This window comes from Hemicordylus capensis, chromosome 8 (assembly GCF_027244095.1).
Source record: "Hemicordylus capensis ecotype Gifberg chromosome 8, rHemCap1.1.pri, whole genome shotgun sequence".
In the NCBI taxonomy this organism is placed as follows: Eukaryota; Metazoa; Chordata; class Lepidosauria; order Squamata; family Cordylidae; genus Hemicordylus; species Hemicordylus capensis.
Genome location: NC_069664.1, coordinates 3,111,436 through 3,134,444, shown reverse-complemented (window position 1 = coordinate 3,134,444; position 23,009 = coordinate 3,111,436). Strand labels below are relative to the sequence as shown.

Here is a 23,009-nt window from a genome sequence, read left to right as displayed (position 1 = left end):
TAATAAATAAAAGGCACGTCCTGTGTTGGTTTATTTGTGGAGGGGTGCATCAGACAGACACGCTTGGATTGGTATGCATGGGCTGGGGTCAGATGACTGACTGAGCACAGTTTTGTGTCTGAAACTTTAAAAAAAATGAACGTGGTTAATCCATTGTGTTGGAAATAGCGTTTTAATTGGGCTGTATTCACACAGTCACAGCAATCCTGGTTCAAGAGTTAATCAGGATAAACAGGAAGAACTGTTTGTCAGAACCCAGAATTTCAGGGCAATCCTGGTCAAACCGTTGTGGTTAAACTGCATTTAACTAGACAGTTCAGATCCTGGTTATATGTTCTGGTTAAATGCAAGTTAACAGAGGTTTGATTCCGGATTGCCTAGAAATTTTAGCCCTATGAGCACGTTATGCTCCACATTCGTACAACAAGTGTTCAGTGGACACAGGTACAGATCTGGACACAGGTACAGTTATTCACATGTTATGCTGAACACAGAGCTGTACACTCCCTCTCTGTACCCTGCATTTGTGGGACCTGTATCCAGGCTTATTTTTAACATGAACACAGGTACAGTCATACAAAAAAAATGTACGAGTGTACAGACATCTGTACACTCATACACCATCATGTTCCCAAATGGATCTCCTAGGTTCTCATGATCAGCTCTGCAGGCCTCAGCAATCCTGGTTAACCCTTTAACCAGGATCACTGTGATTATGGACATGATTATGGACGCAGCCTTTGAATGACAGCCCTGATATAAATCAATGCATGTAACTTTCCCTTCACATGGGAAATGACAACGACGTTTCTTAGTTGATATGATGCTGACCCTTCAGCTGATCACGTGTGACGCTTCCATCGGTCACACAAGGGTCCCCATCAAAGAGGCTGCAAGGGGGTGCCGGTTCTCTGGGGCAACTCTGGGTAAGACTGTTCTTGGTGACACTGTTGCGGCAGAGGCCAAATCTCCCCTCCACTTGGGGGCTCAGCCCTTGTGGACAGAGACCCCGAGAGCGGCAAGGGGTCTCCGTGCAGGGATGCATTGCACTGCTGGCAGTAGTACTCACGGCTATCCACACAGGCACTGAATGGACCAAGAGGACCGATCAGGTGCATCTATATCTAGATATCTCCACCGGGGTTGTTGATCAGCTCAGCCCGCTACTCCCCCGCCCTGCCTGCCGCCCTGCAGTTCTTTGCGTTCTCTCGTCCCTTTCATCCGCCAGGCTCAAGCTTTCCTCAGACCATTCATGGCCCACGAGCCGCCTGTGAGAGCCGTGTGTGGCACGGTCGAAAACATCTCTCGTTCCAGGCACAGCTGCACCCCAGACAACAAAGGGCCAAGTGTGCAGAAGAAGAAGAAGAAGATGGCCTTCTGTATGCCGGCTATTCTTAGCCACCTCCAGCAGGGCTGAGATGTACACAAACACCCACAGCCGATGGAGGAGAACACTCCCGGGGGGGATCTCTTGGGCAGAGAGACTCCACAGGTCTCGGACAGGATGGGGCACAGAGGGAAGACGACGACCAGCGCATGTAGCCAAAGGGCTCTGTGAATGGGCATCTTTGCCGCGGACAACCTTTTGCTAAGAACTCAGGATGGAACGCAGGAAGCTGCTTCAGACCGAGCCAGACCCTTGGTCCATCTACCTCAGGATTGCCTGCACCAACTGGCAGAAGTTTTGAAGGCTGCAGGCAGGAGTTTTCCCCAGCCATTCTACCTGGAGATGCTGCCAGGGAGTGAACCTGGGACCTTCTGCATGCCAGACAGGGCTCAGCCACTGAGCTGCAGCCCCATCTGTGGACGGCTCTGCAAGTCACAATTCCAAGGCAATATGAGATTGCTCTTCTCATAGCTTTGAGTCTGTGCCTCAAATGGATCATAGAACAAACCAATCCAGAATTTTTGATTGAGGCACAAATGACCAGGCTCAAACTATCATAATTCGGACACATTATGCGAAGACCCAGCTCCCTTGAGAAGTCCATAATGCTGGGGGAAGTTGACGGAAAGAGAAGAAGAGGATGACCAGCACCAAGGTGGATGGACTCGATGACAGCAATGAATGCACCACTGACTGAGAGACCTTAAAGGCCAAGTTGAAGACCGATCATCCTGGAGAGAATCTATCTATGTGGTCACTAAGAGTCAACACCAACTTGACAGCACGTAATCAATCATTCAATGAGATACACTAACTTGGCAAAGAGGCGTAGTGACTCTCTTTAACGTAGTGATTCTCTTTACTGAGCAGGGGGAGAGTAACTGGCCCTCTCCATCCCCAGCACAGCATCCCTCCAGTGATTGTTGCTGGTGTCTTATCATGTTTCTTTTTAGATTGTGAGCCCTTTGGGGACAGGGAGCCATCTTGTTTGTTTATTATTTCTCTGTGTAAAGCACCCTGAGCCATTTTTGGAAGGGCGGTATAGAAATCGGATGAATGAATGCATGAATGCATGAATACATAAATAAATACACCTACCGGTGTGGAAGGCAGCATTACTGGATGGTGAGGGGGGGTCATGTTGCTCTCTCCCTCCCCTTGCCATGCTCTCCAGCCCCCCCCCCCCCGCCCAAGAGGAGGAGTCCTCAGCAGGGATGTAGCTGCCAACGCCGCACTCTCCATGACAGCCCTGCTGGGCTGGCCATGCCCACCTTGACAGCCAGAGAAGCCCCCTTGCTCCATCCCTGCGCATTCCCCCCCCCACTACAGCCCCCTGGTCCTGATCCTGCAAAGAGAGGGCAAAGTGAGTCCATCTGCAACTTCTTCTCAGGGTAGCATGCACGGCCTTCTTTTGTCCCACCTGTAATCCTACCTGTGTGGTCGGCTAGCAGAGCTTTGCCTCGTGTCCAAAGTGGCAACCCAAAGAGCTTCATGGCTGAAGGCAGAAGTGGACATGAGGCAGGACTGAGAGTGGGGGGGCTGCCACCCACTGAAAGCAGCTGCTCCATCTCAAGGTCTCCCCCACACACACACCCCACTCTCCCAATTAGACACACTTACCCAGCTTGGAACACATTTTCCTGCCCATTGGCGGGTGTGCGTGGAGAAACACTCTGGGCAAGCATGCCTAACCGGCACAGGGATGGGAGGGGACATTAGCATGGGCAATGTATAGCTCCATCCTGAAGAGGGATTGGAAGAACTCAGGCCTCCCCAGCACAAAACCCTCTGCCTCTTGCTATAGCATGTGGACTGCCTTGAAACTGGTCTGTTTCAGGAAAGAGACAGGTTTCAAGTCTGGAGGAAATCCTGGTCAGTTCTACCTGCTCAACTGCCAGCCCTGTTGACATCCTAAGGCAAAAACGGAAGGTTTGCTGCCGTGGTGAAGTCTGCGCGGGCAGGTGTGCACAACTGTCAAGGGGCGGCTTCTCCACATTTTGCCTCCAGGCGGATCAAGCTAAGTGGCCGGTGATGTCCCTCCTTGCAGACTGTAGCAGCCCGACTGCAAAGTGAAGTAAAGTGTGCCGTCAAGTTGATTTCAAATCCTGGCATCCACAGAGCCCTGTGGTTGTGTTTGGTAGAATACAGGAGGGGTTGACCATTGCCGCCTCCTGCGCACTATGAGATGATGCCTTTCAGCATCTTCCTAGCTCACTGCTGCCCGATATAGGGGTTTCCCATAGTCTGGGAAACATACCAGCGGGGATTCAAACTGGCAACCTCTAGCTTGCTAAGGTAAGGTAAAGTGTGCCATCAAGTTGATTTCGACTCCTGGCACCCACAGAGCCTTGTGGTTTTCTTTGCTGGAATACAGGAGGGATTGACCATTGTCTCCTCCTGCACAGTGTGAGATGATGCCTTTCAGCACCTTGCTATATCGCTGCTGCCTGATATAGTGGGGATTCGGACCGGCAACCTTCTGCTTGTTAGTCAAGCATTTCCCCGCTGCGCGACTTAAGGTGACTCAAAGGGACACTCAAAGAGTTCTCCACTCAAAGAGTTCTGCTCCCATGCTCCTGCTCTTGCTCATTGCAGGGAGGGTTGCACAGCAGAACCTCTTCCTGGTGCATTGTGCCCTGTGTTGAAGAGTGCTGTGCCATTTAGATTGTAGACACCCGGTGCCAAAACAGCCAGTACATTGGGGTTCTCAACCCTGGGTCCTCAGGTGTTGTTGGACTACAACTCCCATCATCTCCCACGCTGTGGCAGCCCGGCAGCACCTGGGGCCTACAGCTGAGCACCTCTGCTCCAGGCAACCAAAGAAGAAAAACAACACCGAGCACCACACGCCTTCTCGTTGCCGTTGAACCACGGCTCTCTCAGATGGGCTCAATCTCCTTTGGGACATAGGAAGCTCCCTGATCCGGAGTCAGAACACAGATCCATCTCGCCCCAAACTGCCGCTTTGATTTGACTGGCAGCCGTTCTCCGGGGTCTTCGGCAGAATCTTTCCCATTAACTCATGGTTAAAAATGCAACATGGGGTTGAAGATGTAGATCCGGCAGCTACAAATCCACTTGCCAGTGGCTGGTGCCCCTGGCCATCTGGCAAGTGGGACCCTCTTGCAATTGCACAGATCTTGAGGTCTCATTTCCACTGCCGCTTCGGAGCAGCTTAGGAAGAGCAGGGATCCTTCCTGAGCAATAGGACAGGGCTCCTGCTGTTCCTTAGGAAGATAGGGAGCTGCCTTATACTGAATCAGACCATTGGTCCATCTATGTAGCTCAGTAGTATCTACACAGACTGGCAGAGGCTTCTCCCAGGTTGCAGGCAGGAGTCTCTCTCAGCCCTAACTTGGAGATGCTGCCAGGGAGGGAACTTGGAGCCTTCTGCTTGTCCCAGAGCAGCCCCATCCTCTCAGGGGAATATCTTCCAGTGCTCACAGGTAGTGTCCCTCCCATTCAAATACAAACCAGGATGGACCCTGCTTAACGACGAGGACAATTTATGCTTGCTACCATCAGACCAGCTCTCTTCCTCCTTCTCCTACCATCTCCATATCCCTGTGCAGCTGAGAGATTTGGGAGGAGGGAGGAGGTTGGTGGTGGCCACAATTACTGTGGCTAGTGAGCGGATCCCTAAACGTGTGGGTCCCTGCCTGGGCCCTTCTGCATGGAAAGGGTGCACTCTCTGCCTTTGACCCGAGCGGTGTCCTCACTTCACTGCAATCCATGATTCCCTCCACCCTTTTCCCAGCACACTCGCAGTTCTCAGGGCTGACGAGGGGCTCCTTTCGCTCATCAGGCAAACGTGAAAGGAGTTCTCACATTTTCGCTTCAAATGCCTCAACAGATTTCTGGCGCAAATAATCCAAAGTCGCCAGGGACTCCAGCCCTGTGGGAGCCTGCAAAGAGGCCTGGATTTGGCCCTCCAGGGGAACAAGAGGCCATTGGCGGCCGCTCAGGAGGCCCTTGTGCTCCTGGAAAGGTCTCTCCAGAGGCTCTTGAGTGTCGCAAGCCCAAACACCACTTATGGGGCACTTGGCTTGGAAAGGACGCAGGCAGGAGAGAGGTGCCCCAGAACAAGGCCTGGCTGCCAGCCAGCGGGAGCTGCAAAGAGGCTGTCCAACCTGCATGTGACCCACAAGCGACCTATATAAAGGGGGGCTCCCTCCAGCCAGGAAGCAAAGAGGAACGCCAAGCAGCAAGAGACTGACAGGATGCAGACCAGCAGCAAGGAGGCCCTTCTGGCGGAGGCCCCACCGGTAAGTCTGGGGACGCCTGGGTTACTCCTGCAGGTACAGCTCAGAACCCAAGGCCAGGGGTTGGCTCAGGGGCTCCCAGCCTGTGGCACGCCAGATGTTGCTGGCCTACAACTAAACTGCAGCTGGGGGTGATCATAGTACTTCTGCAACATCTGGAGGGCCACCAGTGGGGAACCCCTGGACAAGCTTCCCGATTCTCAAACCTACATCTCCAAATGTTGTTGTTGTTGTTATTATTACATTTATATCCCGCTCTTCCTCCAAGGAGCCCAAAGCGGTGTACTACATACTTCTCTTTCACAACAACCCTGTGAAGTAGGCTAGGCTGAGAGAGAAGTGACTGGCCCAGAGTCACCCAGCTAGTTTCATGGCTGAATGGGGATTTGAACTCGGGTCTCCCCAGTCCTAGTCCAGCACTCTAAACACTACGCCATGCTGGCTCCTATTGTTGGACTACAACTCCCATCATCCCCAACATCTGTGAGCCAGATGGCAGGTAGAAGCTGAGAGGTTGTGTGCATCAGTGCTCTCCACCACCACCCCCATTCCCCTTCCACGCCTCTACCAGGACCCTGCCCCATTCAGCCTGCAGGAGGGGCTTCCATCCATATTTTCACTCCTATTCCAGCACCCTTCCTTCAAGGGCAGTGTGTGCATGGACTGCCCACAACAACCCTGTGAGGCGGTCCCAGCTGGAAAAGATTGACTGGCCCAAGGTCACCCTGTGAGTTTCATGGCTGAGTCAGGATTCAAGCCCAGGCGACCTCCCCAGGCCTCGAACCACCGCAACACATTGGCTCGCATGTTGGCTTGTTGTTTCTCTGAGGCACGCAGGGTGGGGTGGGGGGCTTGCATGTAGAAAACTAGCAGGCCAGGAAGAAGCCTCATCTTCCCCAGAGATGACCGTTTTCTGTGTGCAGACTCTTGCTTGGACAGATGTCCTTTCATGAAAGCTTTCCAGCAAAATGTGGTACAGTCTGGACCAAGATTTGCCACTCCATGAGAACTAGCCTGTGCTTCTAAGCACGGGGGTAGGCCGCCTGTGGCGCTCTAGCTGCTGTTGAACTACAACTCCCATCATCCCCAGCCACATGGCTAGGGATGATGGGAGTTGTAGTTCGTCAACAGCTGGAGAGCCAAGGTGGCCCACCCCTGCACTAAACCACACTTCCTGTCTGGGACAAATAAAATAGGATTCCAGTGTGCACAACTTTTGGGCTCACCTTGTGTTCTCGTCTGCCCCCACAGGATTATTCAGCATCTCCCAGGCTCCCTGGACTGCCTTGCAAGAAGATGCTGATTGTCGTGGTGGTGGTGGTGGTGATCGTTCTGGTTGTCCTGGGATTCCTTCTGATGGGGCTGCATATATCGGAGAAGCATACGGAAACGGTCAGTACTGGGGCCTTGGTGTCCCTCTGGAATATCCAAGATCATTCTCACCATTATGAATAGGGCAGGAGAAGCTGGACACCCGCCCATTTCTTGCTGGTGTGTGAGCTAAAAGCAAGGCCAGAGGCACCAGCAGTGGTCATTGCCCTCAGCTTAATATTTTTGTGTTTGCATTTATCCTCCACGGAGCCCAGAGCCGTATACACGGTTTATGTTTATCCTTACAATAATTCTGGGAGGTACATTAGGCCGAGAGAAGAGAGCTGGTCTTGTGACAGCAAGCATAAATAAGTTAAGCAGGACCCTTTGCTAAGCGGGGACTGCCCTGGTTTGCATTTGAATGGGAGACCACATATTCCCCTTAGGGGATTTGGCCACTCTGGGAAGAACATTTGCTTGCATGCAGAAGGTTTCCAGTTCCGTCCCTGGGAGCATCTCCAAGACAGACTCCTGCCTGCAACCTTGGAGAAGCCACTGCTGCCAGTCTGTGGAGACAATACTTAGCTAGATAGACCAATGGTCTGACTCAGTATATGGCAGCTTCCTCTGACCCTAGAGAAGTGACTGGCTCAGAGTCACCCTGTGAATTTCAGGGCTGAATGGGGATTTGAACCCGAGTCTTCCTGATCCTAGTCCAGTGCAGTGTTCCCTCTAACAGGGATTCCCAGATGCTGTTGACTACAACTCCCATAATCCCCAAGCAAAAGCCATTGCAGCTGAGAGTTGTCGTCAATAACACTGGGAACCCTTATTAGAGGGAACCCTGCTCCAGTGCTCTAACCACCACCACCCCGGTGTGCTAAGCAGCCGCCAGACAGAAGGGCTTTTCCTCCTACCTACCTCTGTAAAGACCTTGCTTCTTACTCACTCGCAGACAGAAAACGGGAGGGCACACCACTCCCTGAGTTGGGCAGGAGGCGTCTCCTACCCTATTCATAATGGTGGGAACAATACGTCGTCTGTCTGTTTACCAATATGCAAGCTGAGCAGGCAAATGCCCAGACAGAACACAGCTAGTAGCTTGTAAGGCAATACTCATTCCGATCCCCTCGCCCATGCAGACAGCATATCCTTGGAGTTATAGGAACTGAAGAAGCTGCCATATACTGAGTCAGACCATTGGTCTATCTAGCTCAGTATTGTCTACACAGGCTGGCAGCAGCTTCTCTGAGGCTGCAGATAGGAGCCTCTCTCAGCCCTACCTAGAGATGCTGCCAGGGAGGGAACTTGGAACCTTCTGCTTGCAAGCGAATGCTCTTTCCAGAACGGCTGCATCCCCTAAAAGGTAATCTTACAGATATCTTACAGTGCTCACACATGTAGTCTCCCATTCAAATGCAAACCAGGGTGGACCCTGCTTAGCAAAGGGGGCAATTCATGCTTGTGACCACAAGACCAGCTCTCCTCCCACTCACCATCAGCTGTAAAAACAACAACCCCAAACTGCAAACCCAGACAACGACTGGCTAGCTACAGCCACCTCCCCAGTTGTTGCTCTCTAACCCCTACCCAAGCAGACGGGATGTGTTCAGTAGTTAGTAGTCACCAGCCGTCAAAAGCCATAAATAGCTAGTTATCTTTTGGCAGCACGACAGCATTTGCCTTTACACGTTTCTTTGCTTTTTAAAACTATAAATATTTATACCTCACTTTTCCATGTTGTCGAAATGCAAAAAAAGGGACATAGAACACATTCAAGTACAACAAAACCAATCGAGAATAACATTCAAAACCACAAATACATCAAAACCAGATGGCATTGTGCAGAAGCTTGTAGCCATCAGCCATGAATGCTTTTTGGAAAAAGTATCTTCTAGAAGTCACCTTAAGTGGTGCAGCGGGGAAATGCTTGACTAACAAACAGAAGGTTGCCGGCCCAAATCCCCGCTGGTACTATATCAGGCAGCAGCAATATAGGAAGATGCTGAAAGGCATCATCTCACACTGCGTGGGAGGAGGCAATGGTCAACCCCTCCTGCATTCTACCAAAGACAGCCATAGGGCTCTGTGGGTGCCAGGAGTCGAAATCAACTTGACGGCACACTTTACCTTTAGAAGTCACAGTGCCCAGTGAGGAGCATCCTATGAGCTGCAAAAAAACTGAAGATGGTTATCTTTGCATTTGATCCAGCACAATAGTACCTTCTGCCTTCCTTCTGTTCCTCACTGCTCTCAACAAGCTCCCCTTTTCACCCACCAGGTCCTGCAAATGACCATTCAAGGTCTGGATGGGAAGACCTCCCCACAACACCTTTCCATGAGCCGGAAGGAACAGGTGGCAACGTTCCAAGTCAACGGGAACCTTAACTCTTCTGCCACGGTGGTGTACGACTACAGTAATGTAAGATCTGCTGAGTCCGGTCTGCAACTTCAAAAGGAAAATCCCTGGAAGGAGAGGGGTGGGGTAGACCTATTTTACATAATGCCTTTGCAAGGCTTTCAGAGCCCTTAATGGAATCCTAAGAGTCTTTTCTCTCTTTGAAAGTATGTCCCTAGTCCTCATAGTTGCAGAGACCATTCTCGGTAAGTTGTTTAAGTTCTTCCAAGTTTGGCCTCTGGAGTGGAACAAGGTCACCCAATGGCAATTCATTTACAGGTGAGAAAGTGAGGGTGCTTAATTGGTTCCATTTGTAGGTGAGAAACAGAGCCAGGGGATTTCTAGGCCTGAGCCCAGGCTTTATAAACCTAAACCCAAGAGGTCCATGCCACATTCTGCTGAGAAACCCTGGCTAAACCCTCCTATGATCCCCTGCTGAGCCAAGAGGCACCCTTTAAAAGTGGTGATTCTCTTTATTTAGCAGGGGGAGAGCAACTGACCCTATCCAGCCCCTGCACAGCATCCCACTACACACACACAGCTGCCTTCTACCGAGTCAGTCCCTTGGTCCATCTAGCTCAGTATAGTCTTCACAGACTGGTAGTGGCTTCTCCAAGGTTGCAGGCAAGAATCTCTCTGAGTCCTATCCTGGAGATGCTGCCAGGGAGGGAACTTGGAACCTACATGCTCTTTCCAGAGCAGCCCCATCCCTAAAGGGGAATGAGCTCACACATGTAGTCTCCCATTCAAATGCAAACCAGGGTGGACCTTGCTTAGCCAATGCTTGTGCTGTCACAAGACCAGCTCTCATACCAGCTCTCCTCCCTGTTATCTGGGAACCTTTGTTGAAAAACGGTGCGTGTGTGTGTGTGTGTGTGTGATAAATAAGACCGTGAGTATCCTGTTTCCCCCCTCCTGAGGTGCCATGGAGGAAGCAGCACTGGGAGAAGCTGCAGAAGCTTAGCATCTCCTCCGGGGTGGGGACAGAACCAGATGTGGGAGAGGCTGGAGGGGCAGAAAAAGTGGCATAGCCCATGCACAGACAGCGTATCTCTCTCAGGGTTCTGAAGGGTGTCCCTGGGCTTTGTCTTGGAGCAGCTCCTGATCGGCTACAGATCCTGGCCAGGACAATCCTGCCACGTCACCAGGATGAACAAGGAGGACATCCAGGGTCTGGAGGCTGTGGCCAAGGTGTTCCAGCAGGCCCAGGTGAGGCAAGACCACGCCTGGCGGAGGCAGAGGGCTGGGCAGCAGACGGACCATCCGCATCCAGGGCCGGCCTGCCTGCCTCTATGCCCGGGGGGGCGGGGGCGGTTATTGAACTGCAACTCCCATGAAAGTGAACTGTGGCTGGGAATGATGGGAGTCGTAGTCCAAGAACAGCAGAAGGGCCAAGGAGGCCCACCCCTGCTTCATACTTCATATGGGCTTCCTGTGCCCATAATCAAGCTGGGGAGCTTCCCATTGCTTGAGGTCTGCCCAGGTCCCTTGGAGGCCGGGAGTGGGCCATGTTGGGTGTGCAGCCAGTGATATATGCTCCGTCGTACTAGAGCCCTGATTTTAATTGGGGAAAGAGAGGAAAGGGAGCGGGGACCATTAGCGATCCGCTTAAGGCAGGGAATTATATGAGCCAGCACGGTCTTCACTTTCTATAACACAGGAGTAAGCCACCTTGGCTCTCCAGCTCTTGCTGAACTGCAACTCCCATCATTATTGTGGCTGGGGGGTGATGGGAGTTGTAGTCCAACGACAGCTGTGGAGAGCCAAGGTGGCCGACCCTGATAAGCAGCCTTCATCCCAGCCCCCCCCCCCCCAAACCAAACAAATGGAAAATCTCATCCGGCACACCCAAAAGAGGAACAATTCTGGCCCTTTGCATGCATAGTTGCATGCAACGCAGAGAAGCAAGGAGTTTCTCTTGGGGATATCATTATTTTATTTCCCCTTGTAGACCAAGCTTCTCAAACCATCCCTCAAACAGAGCGAAGAGGAAGGAGGACACCCTGCGCCACTGGCCGACCGTTCAGCCCTGGGCACCACCCTTAACATCCTTTGCAGCCACCTCCCTGTCTACTGGGCTTAGAGGAGGGGGGTGGCCGAGAGGACCGACAGATGAAATCAGACCAAATGCACCCCTCAGCTGTGATGGGCCGGATTTCCCGAGACAACGATGCTCCTGAGGGGCACAGAGAGATTCCAGCGATGACTTCTGGGAAGCGAGCACAAAATCCCAAATGCAGCACTCAAAGCTTTGGCAGAGCCCCAGCCTCTGGGTCCAGAAGTCATCGCCAGCCAATTTCCAAGCCTCTCCCAGCACCAAGCCAAACACCAGACTCATGCTCTGTATCTGCTGCTGAACTAGAGAGACAGGGTGCCCGAATGTTTTCGTGCATGCGCTCACAGAAGGAGCATCTCTGGGCTCTAAATGCTGCCAGCTTTGCATGTGCAGGAAGTCTTGTTTATACCAGGGACCATTCAGACATCCAACCCATCACCTGTAATATAAAGTGGTATAGTCCAGCAAGGAATGCATTCCCTGAGGCTGAGCTCTAAGGATCAAGCTATACATTGCATTCAGCACAAAGTGTCACCTTGATTGTTTTTAGTTAAATAACAGTGGGGCAGGGTGGGGGTGGGGACAGCTTGACCATGCAGGGAAGGGGTACTGAGCCCTTTCCCTCTGTACCATTGAGGCAGACTCAGGTAGTGGTCAAGAAATGGTTAAAGGGTCTGTGTTACCAAACGGCCTTAATTGCAAATTGCTGAATGCACCGTAAATCTGTCCTCTGCTGGAATGCAAGCAAAGAGGCCCCTTTGGTATCTCCAGATAACAGAGGCGCTGGCTAAGGACACCTTCAAGGCCAATAGCTGAGGGGAGTAGAGGTTGGAACAAGATGAAGGAGGGGAGGAATGCTCGATTATAAGCTAGAGAAATATTGCCTAATTGTAATAATAGCAATGATTATAATAATTGTAAAATGACGATTAAGTGATGCCAACCAATGAGGAATGTATCCACTGAATGTAATTAAGATGGGTATAAGAGCTGAAGCTGGAATGTGATCGGTGCTCAGCTTTTTGGGAATTATCCCACTGAGTCTATTGCTAGCAATAAAGTCTGGTTTCTCTCAACTGCTGGTGTCAATCTCTCACTCTGAACCCGTGGGGGAATTCTGCTACACCATGGTCCCAGTGGAAACTGTCCTGCCACAGATGCTACTGACACCTCGGCTTTGTACAGGCAGAAGTTCGAAACTATGCCTTCAGCTTGCCTCAGTGGCAAAGAAAGAATTTTGCCCTGCCTCTTCACTGCCCTTGGGATGTCAAATTCGGGGTGCGGGGAGTCTTTGCAAACACAACAGCTACCAAACCTCATGATTTGCAGTGGCAGCATTCAGAAATCAGACACAAATGACATGTGCAAAACTAACGATTCAGCTTTGCTGCTTGTTTCCTTTTGGCTTGGTCTCCTTATAGTTTGTTTTGTAATGACCGTTTGTTGGATTGCAACTCCCATCATGCCCTGCTGCAATGCATTGCATCAGGGGGTGATGGGAGTTGTAGTCCAGCGTGGCCACCCCTGACTTATGGTTTTATGCCAATAAAATAGGAGTGCGCTGAACTGCTAGTGGTGCTAATGGAGGCAGCTCAAGGGGCACAATTTGCTTCAGGAGGACCATGCAGGAATGGGTGCAAATACCCCTCCCCCTGCCCCACGGTCTTGACCAGATCTCCTTCCCCAGCTACTATTTAGATTCAGAAACAAGCAAACATGCAAAGCAAACTACACAATGAATGTAACGTGGTGTTTCAAGTGTTCAGGGCAGAAGAAACACAGTTGATTACTACGTGTTTTTCATCTATGTAGAGAATTGTGTCCTGGAGTCATTAGATAGCCGCGGCTAAACCCACTCAGCCTCCAACACGCCTTTTGATCCTCCTCTTGGGCCTCTGCGGGCTTATGCTAGTGATGTGTGTGTTTACGCTTGCTTGACAAGGCTATGATAAATAAAGCATAGGAAAGACAAAACTTGGGCCCATCAGAGAATGCCTTCATTATTTTGCCACCCAAAGACCTGACCTTCTGACTGCCTTCAGATTACGTCAGCTGTGGGCCAGAGGGAAGCCCGTGTGACCCAGACGGACTCTGAGCTCATCACACTGGTCTCCAGCTGAGCGCAGTCTCACAGCATCCCTGTTGGGGCTTCTCTGGTCCTTTCTGCAGCCAAACTGTGAGCAATGCAGAGGCTTACGCCTTCTCTGCGCTGCTGTGCCTTGTGAAGAGGGTTGAACCAAGGAAGCAGCCTGCTGCTGGGTCAGGGAGACCACCAGCCCATCGAGCTTTGTACAGTTTCCACTGACTGCAAGCCGCTTGCCAGGGTCTCAGACAGGGGTGGGGGGTGTTTCTCATCTCCGCCTCCGGCACTGCCAGGAATTGAACCTGGGCCCTCCTGCACAGATGCTCCACCACCAAGCCATAACTAGGAATGGCTCCCTGACAGCAAGGCATTGGAAAACAGGGACGATTCCCAAAGGGGTTGTGGGTGCTTCCCCCCTCCCCAGAGGCGTAACTATAGGGGGGGCAGGGGGGGCATGTGCCCCGGGCGCCATCTTTTCTGGTCACGTGGGGGGCGCCGCCATGACCAAATTTTTTAATTTTTTTTAAAAAATTTTTGTTAATACAAATGTTTCCTGCTCAGTGCAGCAGCGCTGCAGCAGTCAAGGGAGCGCGTCTGTGCCCCCTTCCCCACGAGCGGTCCCTTCCACACCTCCTGAGCCCCCCCATTGCTTTGCTGGCGCCTGGCAGCCAGTCATTGGCCTGGCTTGGCGGCGGCAGCGGGCGCTTGTGAGGAAAAACCTAAGTATAATGTAGTATGTGGGGGGGGGCGGCGGTGGGGGGCGCCATTTCAGTGCTTGCCCCGGGCGCCGTTTTCCTTAGTTACGCCTCTGCCCCTCCCAATTTCTCCACTCCCCCTTTCACTCCCCCATCTGCCCCTAGACTGGAACTGTGCAGCAAAGTGTCAGATGAGAGGAGAGCTGGTCTTGTGGTCGCAAGCATGACTTGTCCCCATAGCTAAGCAGGGTCCGCCCTGGTTGCATATGAAAGGGAGACTTGATGTGTGAGCACTGCAAGAGATTCCCCTCAGGGGATGGAGCCGCTCTGGGAAGAGCATCTAGGTTCCAAGTTCCCTCCCTGGCTTCTCCAAGATAGGGCTGAGAGAGATTCCTGCCTGCAGCCTTGGAGAAGCCGCTGCCAGTCTGTGAAGACAATACTGAGCTAGATAGACCAATGGTCTGACTCAGTACATGGCAGTTTCCTATGTTCCTATGATGCAGTCATCGCATATTATGGTCCTTTAACTTGAATTCATCACTTCCAAAGAACTCTGTTTAAAGAAGCCTCATCCACTCACTTACCTACCCCAGATCAAGCCACACAGAAGCCAACGCGGTCAGGTAGGGAGAGAGAGCCTCTGTCCTCCCAGAAGCCAGGCTGGGGGTGAGACCATGTCTGCAGAGGGGTGCAGGGTCATCTGGCCTGGGACTGACCACTCTCCCCACCCTGGTCTTTCCCCACCACATGGTCTCAGACAGGAAGAGAAAACTAGCCGGGAAAGGTTTGGCCTAATCCAAAGAGACAGCATTTCCAAAAAGGAATCCGCTCCTTTTTCTGAAGATGTTTGAAAAGGTCAAGCAAGCTTCATTCATAAGAAACATCACAAACTAGCAACATTAATCGCCTTCCCTCTATAGGTGTTTAATGGAGAGCAAAATCCTGGCTCCCCTAATCACGTTCTTTGCCACCCCTTTGCTGCTTCCCCAAATAAGTTGTTCGAGAGTCGCTCCTGTTTGAAAAGCATGGGCTGACATGGTAGCCAATTCGTGCCCGGCTTCTCCTCACCTCTCATTTCGCCTCTTACAGTCTGCAAATTGTGTGATATAGAATGAGAGGCAAAGAGCCATCATGGTGAATATTTCCATACCATTAGGGCTGCAGATTTCTAACAGTGATTACTGCCCGAGTCCTAGAAGGTTGCTGATGCTGACTGCAGAACAGCAGAGTTCTCTGAGTGCACAAGGAATATCCTCTTAGTCTTTGTGCTGACACAAGCCCTGGCCACGTGCATAATTTACTGCACTAAATTATAATCCTTCCTTGAATTCACCCACTGTTAAAAGGGTGCATGGGAAGAAATTAACACCCCAGTGATCATCCAGGCAGGCAGCTGACAGCCCAACCAATTATCCCTTCTAACTGGTTTATCCCTGCTTTCCTCAGGACAGGACAGGTGACCATGTTGGGTTCCTCACAACAACCCAGCAATAGAAGTTAGGTAGATACACAACTTACCCACGGACATCTGGTGGGCTGTGTTGTGATTGGAATCCAGATCTCCAGATACAACACCCTGTCCACTATGCAACACTGCCTCTAATCATGAGTAGTGGGGCTTTCAGTTATGAAGAGGCTTGCTGAGCCACAGATGCCTCCAACCAATATAAAGAGGGCTGTGCATCTGCTGTGCCAGAAATAGCCCACCCTGTGTTCAGAGTTATGCAATGCAAGGAAATGTGCATAGATTTGCATCTGCACAGTTTCAAATAATGTGCACATCTGGGGCTGGAGAACTGAGTTTCAATTTATTTATTCATTTATTCGATTTTATTTATTCAATTTCTATACTGCCCTTCCAAAAATGGCTCAGGGTGGTTTATTATCAATCAATCTATCTATCTATCTGGTTTCTATACTGCCCTTCCAAAAATGGCTCAGGGCATTTTACACAGAGAAATAATAAATAAATAAGATGGCTCCCTGTCCCCAAAGGGCTCACAATCTAAAATGAAACACAAGATAGACACCAGCAACAGTCACTGGAGTTGTACTGTAGTGAGGGTGGATAGAGCCAGTTACTCTCCCCCTGCTCAGTAAAGAGAATCACCCCGTGAAAAGGTGCCTCTTTGCCAAGTTAGCAGGGGCAAAGAAATAACAGAGAAATCACAACTATTTAGGGAGTCGTAGCCCAGAAAGAATGGCAGGACAGCTGAAGACCCCTGATGCTCTCCATAATTGTTCATCCCTTTCCTCCTAGGAACAGAGAGAGCTACCTTCTACTGAGTCAAACAGACTCTGCGTCCACCCAGCTCAGCGCTGGCTGTACTGACTGGATGTGGCTCTCCCAGGTTTCAGGCAGGAGTCCTTCCCATCCCTCCCTAGAGTTGGCAGGGATGGGATGGACCCTGGATCCTTCTCCCTGCAAAGCAGAGGCTCTGCCATTGAGCTATGGGCTCATCCCCCTGCATTTTGTGGTTGTGCTGATCTGGGGCAGAGGCCATTCACACCTCAGAGGCTCCTAAAGGAATGGGACACTTCAGCTCAGACTAGGGTGCTACAGGAGGACTCAAGTACTTGACTCTGGGGGCCTCCTTTTTGAGGCAGCAGCTGGTACAACAGGAAAGCAGCCTGGCGCGTTGCCTTTGCGTGGGAGGACACTAGAAACCCACTGCGTCCCTCTAGAATGGATCTATTTACAAATATACGAACGTAAGTGGCGGCAAGCAGCGACTTCCAGAACAAGTAGCACAGCAGCTAGTCCTGCATCAAACAGCAACTTGTGCAGCCCACCCACCCCCACCCGCAAGTGGCAACCCCAGACATCAGCTGACTCCAGCCAGGAACTCTCCGGATGCTGGTTTCTAGTTCACCTCCAAGTTCTGAACTGCAGACTGGCTCCAGTTCATCCCACTCATCCCTCACTGGAAGAGCTTCCCTTTCCCAAAGTCGAATGTGTGCCACCATGTTTCAGAGGCTAGGAACCCTGGTCTTGACCACTCAAGGTGATCCAGATGACCAAACCCACCATGTTATACATGCGAGGCACATTTAAAAGAGACCGATTTTGTAATCAAAAGGCCTTCTGCTATTGCTCCTTCTGCTGCTCTATCTTCTGGACTCTTTGAGTGTTCAGAACCTTCCAAATGATTTTCAAATCCCAATAATATTAAGATGTTAAAAATAGTTCCCATCACCCTATCCCAAGAGTACATATGGATACAGGGCGTGTCTGAAGGTCTATCACTCCATTGCAAGTATTGGCAGTAAAAAGAACCACACTTCCAGACTACAGTTTGTTTGTTTAATTTTCATTGTTTTCTGAATACAAAGGGAGATCCAACTATGCCCCCTAGTACTACTAATGAGCCAGCGTGGTGTAGTGGTTAGAGTGCTGGACTAGGACCAGGGAGACCCAAGTTCAAATCCCCATTCAACCATGATACTAGCTGGGTAACTCTGGCCCAGTCACTTCTCTCTCAGCCTAACCTACTTCACAGGGTTGTTGTGAGGAGAAACTCAAGTATGTAGTACACCGCTCTGGGCTCCTTGGAGGAAAAGCGGGATATAAATGTAATAATAATAATAATAATAATAATAATAATAATATGTCCCCCAGTGAGGCACAATCCAATAGATTATAATAAAAAAGCAGGCTGGATGAAAGAGGTCAAAAAATGTAACCAACAAATGCAAGATCTAATAATAACACCAGAATTAATAAGTGAAAGAGCGAAGAAAATTAAAAACTGGACTGCTCCAGGAGACGCATGACTTTTGGCTTAAACACCTAACAAGCCTTCATAAACAACTATCAAAACAGTTCAATCACATTTTGCAAGAAGGTGATATTGAACAATGGCTAACAACTGGGAAAACTCATCTCATCATGAAAGACCCAGCAAAAGGTGCAGTTCCAAGTAATTATAGACCGATCACCTGCCTGCCAACCATGTTCAAATTATTAACTGGAATAACAGCAGATGAAGTGATGCAACACTTATTAACTAACAAACAGCTTCCAGTTGAACAGAAAGGAAATTGCCCGAACACCAGAGGCACAAAAGACCAGCTGCTGATTGACAAAATAATTTTAGAAAACTGCAAGAGAAGAAAAACAAATCTTAGTGTTGCATGGATTGATTACAAGAAAGCCTTCGATTCATTGCCTCACACATGGATTCTAAAATGTTTAGAAACAACTGGTGTCAGCAAAAACATTCTGATATTTATTTTAAAAAGCAATGAGCACGTGGAGTACACAGTTAACAATCAATGGCGAGACACTTGGACAGGTTAGCATTAGAAGAGGTATTTTCCAAGGGGATTCACTATCCCCTCTGTTTGTAATTGCCATAACCCCACCTTCACAAATACTAAACAAAACAGGCCTCGGATACCAAACATCTAAAACATCAAGTAAAATCAACCATCTGCTGTACATGGACGATCTGAAGTTGTATGGAAAGTCCCAGTCAGAAATCGAATCACTGCTAAACACTGTCCATATATTCAGTAGCGATATAGCAATGGAGTTTGGACTAGACAAGTGTGCTGCATTAATAATGAACAGAGGAAAAATAAGAAAAACAGAAGATGTAGAACTGCCCAATGGAAGCAAGATCAAGAACCTGGAAGAAAAAGAACATTACAAATACTTGGGCATTCTCCAGGCTGATAACATCGCACACACTGAAGTTAAAAGAAAAATTGGAAGTGAATACATCAGGAGAGTTAGAAAAATCCTCAAGTCCAAACTCAATGGCAGGAACACCAGACAAGCCATAAACACCTGGGCTATACCTGTTATCAGATATACTGCAGGAATAATAGACTGGACCCAGGCAGAGCTAGAGACTCTAGATCGTAAGACCATTGTAAGACCATAATAATGACCATCAATCATGCTCTGCACCCCTGCAGTGATGTAGATAGGCTGTACCTCCCTCGCAGCTCAGGTGGAAGAGGAATGCTGCAAGTCCATCAAACAATAAAGGAGGAGAAAATAGGCCTTGAAGAATATATCAAGGACAGTGAAGAAGATGCACTTCAAATGGTCAATAACATGAAACCATTCAACACCAACGAAAGAAAGCAGGCCTACAAGAAAGAACAAGTCAAGAACCGAGCAGAAAAATGGAGATATAAGCCACTGCATGGTCAATATTTGCACAATATAAGTGGAAAATCAGACATCACCTAGACCTGGCAATGGTTTAAGAATGGCAACTTGAAGAAAGAAACAGAGGGTCTAATATTGGCGGCACCAAGAACAAATGCAATCAGAGCCAAAGTCGAAAAATCAACCACAAACAGCAAGTGCCGCCTTTGTAAAGAAGCAGATGAAACAGTGGACCACCTGATCAGCTGTTGTAAAAAGATCGCACAGACTGACTACAAACAAAGGCATGATAAGGTATCAGGGTTGATACACTGGCAGAAGAAGACCCAAATAATCCCAGTGATAATTGGCGCCCTGGGTGCAGTTCCAAAAGACCTTTGAAGAGCACCTCAACACCATCGGGGCCACAGAAATCACCATCAGCCAATTACAGAAAGCAAAATAAATAATACTATGTGCACAATAATATTCGTGCAAAATGACTGCCGACATATTTCCCAGCTGCCTTCTACTGTCAGGCCATTAACCCATCAAACTCTGTACTTCCTGCTGTGATTGGCAGTGGCCCTGCCAGTAAGGTACAGCCCTTCCCTGGCTGTGGGTCGTGGCCCTTTTAAAATTAGGTTAAATGGACTCAAAGTAGAGACAGAAGGAAGAAAGGAGCTCCTGTATATTAGCCCTTATAATGAGTCTGGATTTCACACAAACTAACTTTTGCATAGACAGACTGATGGTCTGGATCGGATGTGTCCTCCTCCTCCTCCTTTAACCTAAACTGGTGTCACTGACAATAGCGAATCTTGGCAGACAAGACAGAGGCACTCTGGCTAACGCACTACAAAGGAAGCTGAGCTGATGGTATAATTTCAGAGGTTCTCCTTCCCCTGGACTTTGGGGCTCTTCCTCCTGGGGGCCCCCAAATCCTCTTTAGTCTGTCCTGGGTGGTGTGGTTTGTTGGTGCCCTCAAGAACCTATGTGGTAAAAATAATGTTTAACTTGCAGGTGGGGGGAAGGGCTCCAAATGCTTTTAGGTCCAGGCTCCAAAATTACCTAGGTGCACCTCTGTGTATAATACGGCATTCTCCTATGCCTGTGCCACAGTGGGAACAAACCTTTCAGTTTGTTGCAGTAGCAAGTCAATTGGGTGCAGGATTAGTCCCAACTCAGAGTCACCTTGCACCATGATCTTGGCATAGCTTGCAAATCTGTTGGCCAAATGATCAGCTGCTTCCATTATGCAAGTGGAGAAAACATACGCTGCTGAAAGAGATGAGAAAGAGGCCTGAAGGACTGAGTGAAGGATCTCCTTGAAGATTATTTCAACTCTTAAAAGTCAAAAATCTGCCAAGGCAAAGAAAACTCAGGCCAGAAACTGCTATCAGAGGTTGGACAAGTATGCATTAGAGAGAGAGTGAGTATGAACACATGCGTGCGCACACACACAAACACAGACCAAATGTATTTTTTAAAGGTGACAATGTGTACCTTTCCTCCCATGGCTTCTCCCCAAGTCCTCGAGATGGAGAACATCAGAGAGAACATTGCTTCAAGGAAATGTGCTGCAAAAGTGCCCAGGTTTGGACTAGTTAGAGGGGCTGTTTCAAGGACACAGAGAAAGGGCCAAGGGTAGCAGATGGAGCAAGGGAGTCAGGACACAGGTGGCATCCCTGGAGCAGATCTGCTGTAGTGTGAAGAAGAAAAGCCACTCAGCATTTCTGGCGATGCATCTCAGGAGAAAGGAGAAACATTGATGACCATGGTCACAGACAATCACTTGAAGAAATACCAAAAGAGAAAGATATTAACCAGCTTCCAAGAACATGAAGGAAACTGCATGGCTAGGATAAGAACATTCTGTCCATGGTAGCTGGTCGGTTATGGGTTGGCAGTATGGGATGGAGCAGGAGCTTAGTAGCAGAGTACCAGCCTTGCATGCAAAAAGGTCCAGGTTCATTCTCTGGCACCTGGGCTGGGCTGGGACCAACAACTCCTGCCTGAAACCTTGGAGAGCTGCTGCCTGTCAGGGCAGACAATACAGGGCCAGATCCACCAATGGCTGCATCCTATGGCAGTAAGGAAACATTATCATGCCGTGGCTCCAGTTACTGTGTGATGTATAGGTTCAGGCAAATCAGCCCAGAGAGCCAGTTCGGCAACCATGTTGATCAAGAGATAACTGCAGCTATTGGCACATTTGGAAGGTGTGAGATGGTTATCAGGGAAGGCAGAGTTATACTAACCCCTGCTAACTAAGCAAAGAGGCACCTTTCAAAGTGGTGGTTCTATTTATCAGGGGGAGAGCAACCGGCCCTATCCAGTCCCAGCACAGCATCCCTCCAGTGGCGGTTGCTGGTATCTACCTTACGTTTCTTTTTTGATTGTGAGTCCTTTGGGGACAGGGGACCATCTTCTTGATTTATCTTTTTCCCCCTATGTAAACCGCTTTGAGAACTTTGGATGATGAGCTGTATATAAATATTGTAGTAGTAGTAGTAAAAGTGATACCGTATTTTACGGACTATAAGACGCTACAGACTATAAGACGCACCTTAATTTTAATCCAGTTTTTCAGAGTTTTAACATATTAAACTGTTAAAACATATAAGACGCTCCTGAATTTTGGAGGATATTTTTCGAGGAAAAAAGTGAGTCTTATAGTCCATAAAATACGGTATCACCTCAACTGATGGTGTGGTGGATTAAGAACTCTGCTGGGGTGCTGGAAGTGGGAATAGCTGTTGGTCCGCTTCAGAGGTTTCCAGACCTGCATCTCTCATGCCCATTGTTCATAACAACCATCCAGACCTGACCCAGGACATATGCAGATGCTGCAGAGAATTATTCTGATTCTCTTGCTTCTATCTCTTTCTTCTCCCCAAAGATTGAGAAGTCATTTCTCCCATCACTTCCTGCATTGGGCTAATGAGTTTCTCCTGGCCTGCTCTATATGTTTATTTTTTCCTATTACATCAGAAAAAGGCCTCACCTGTATTTCCAGCTATACTGTTCATATTCTAGAACACAGTTTGTAAATCTTTGTAGATATATGATGTACAAACAACCACTTTGTATACAATTGTGCTTTGGTAACATACTGTATGCTTTGGTAGTTTGTTGGTCCAATTAAAAAATCTTTTCCTATCTGGAGAAGCTGTCAGGGAGGGAACGTGGAACTTTCTGCCTGCAAGCAGGCAAGAGCTCTTCCCATAATAGCCCCTAAGGGGGATATCTTACGGTGCCCACACATGTTGTCTCCCATTCAAATGCAAACCAAACCCTGCTTAGCAAGGGGGACAATTCCTGCCACCACAAGACCAGCTCTCCTCCATATTCATATGTCTTTCTTCAGAGTGAGGCCACACGGTGGGTACTGCATGGGAGGAGGAGAGGGACTGTTGAAGGACCACTTTGTAGGTTTCAAGTCCTTTGAGGCACAGCTAGTGGTTTTGAAAGGAGGAGGTTTTGAAAGGCCACTTTCCCAGCAGAAGTAGGTCCTCCTCTTGCCATGAGAGCACCTATCATAATGGGCTTACTGTGTTTCTCAGGAGACGAATGTTTGCAGTCCTTGAGATGCCCAGCCTGTTGGGGACAAGTGTCCTCCTCACTGGTCTCTTAAAGGACGTGGTCTAGGCTGAAACCTGAAGGGTTTAGAGAGGGCGTGAAGCACCAGCTTCTTCAAGGACAGGTGCAGATGG

The 23,009-nt window shown here is 49.3% G+C and overlaps 1 protein-coding gene across 2 annotated transcripts; it reads left to right on the top strand.

The window, feature by feature from the left end:
* The first annotated feature begins 5,574 nt into the window (after window positions 1-5,574).
* On the top strand, window positions 5,575-12,450 carry LOC128333929 (pulmonary surfactant-associated protein C-like). Of its 2 annotated transcripts, XM_053270035.1 has the most exons (5): window positions 5,575-5,652; window positions 6,901-7,041; window positions 9,242-9,382; window positions 10,457-10,567; window positions 11,310-12,450. In XM_053270035.1, exons 1-5 carry the CDS (start codon window positions 5,608-5,610, stop codon window positions 11,439-11,441), a joined length of 570 nt encoding a protein of 189 aa, XP_053126010.1. In that variant the 5' UTR covers window positions 5,575-5,607; the 3' UTR covers window positions 11,442-12,450. The 2 variants fall into 2 exon arrangements, with proteins under 2 accessions (XP_053126010.1, XP_053126011.1); XM_053270036.1 differs by lacking the exon at window positions 10,457-10,567.
* The last annotated feature ends 10,559 nt before the right edge of the window (window positions 12,451-23,009 follow it).

Excerpts from the sequence above, each read along its gene's own strand:
- LOC128333929 (XM_053270035.1), top strand. The coding sequence starts at position 5,608 with ATGCAGACCAGCAGCAAGGAGGCCCTTCTGGCGGAGGCCCCACCG. Across the intron at positions 7,042-9,241 it reads CGGAGAAGCATACGGAAACG|GTCCTGCAAATGACCATTCA; the intron begins GTCAGTACTGGG and ends TTCACCCACCAG. Across the intron at positions 10,568-11,309 it reads AGGTGTTCCAGCAGGCCCAG|ACCAAGCTTCTCAAACCATC; the intron begins GTGAGGCAAGAC and ends TTCCCCTTGTAG.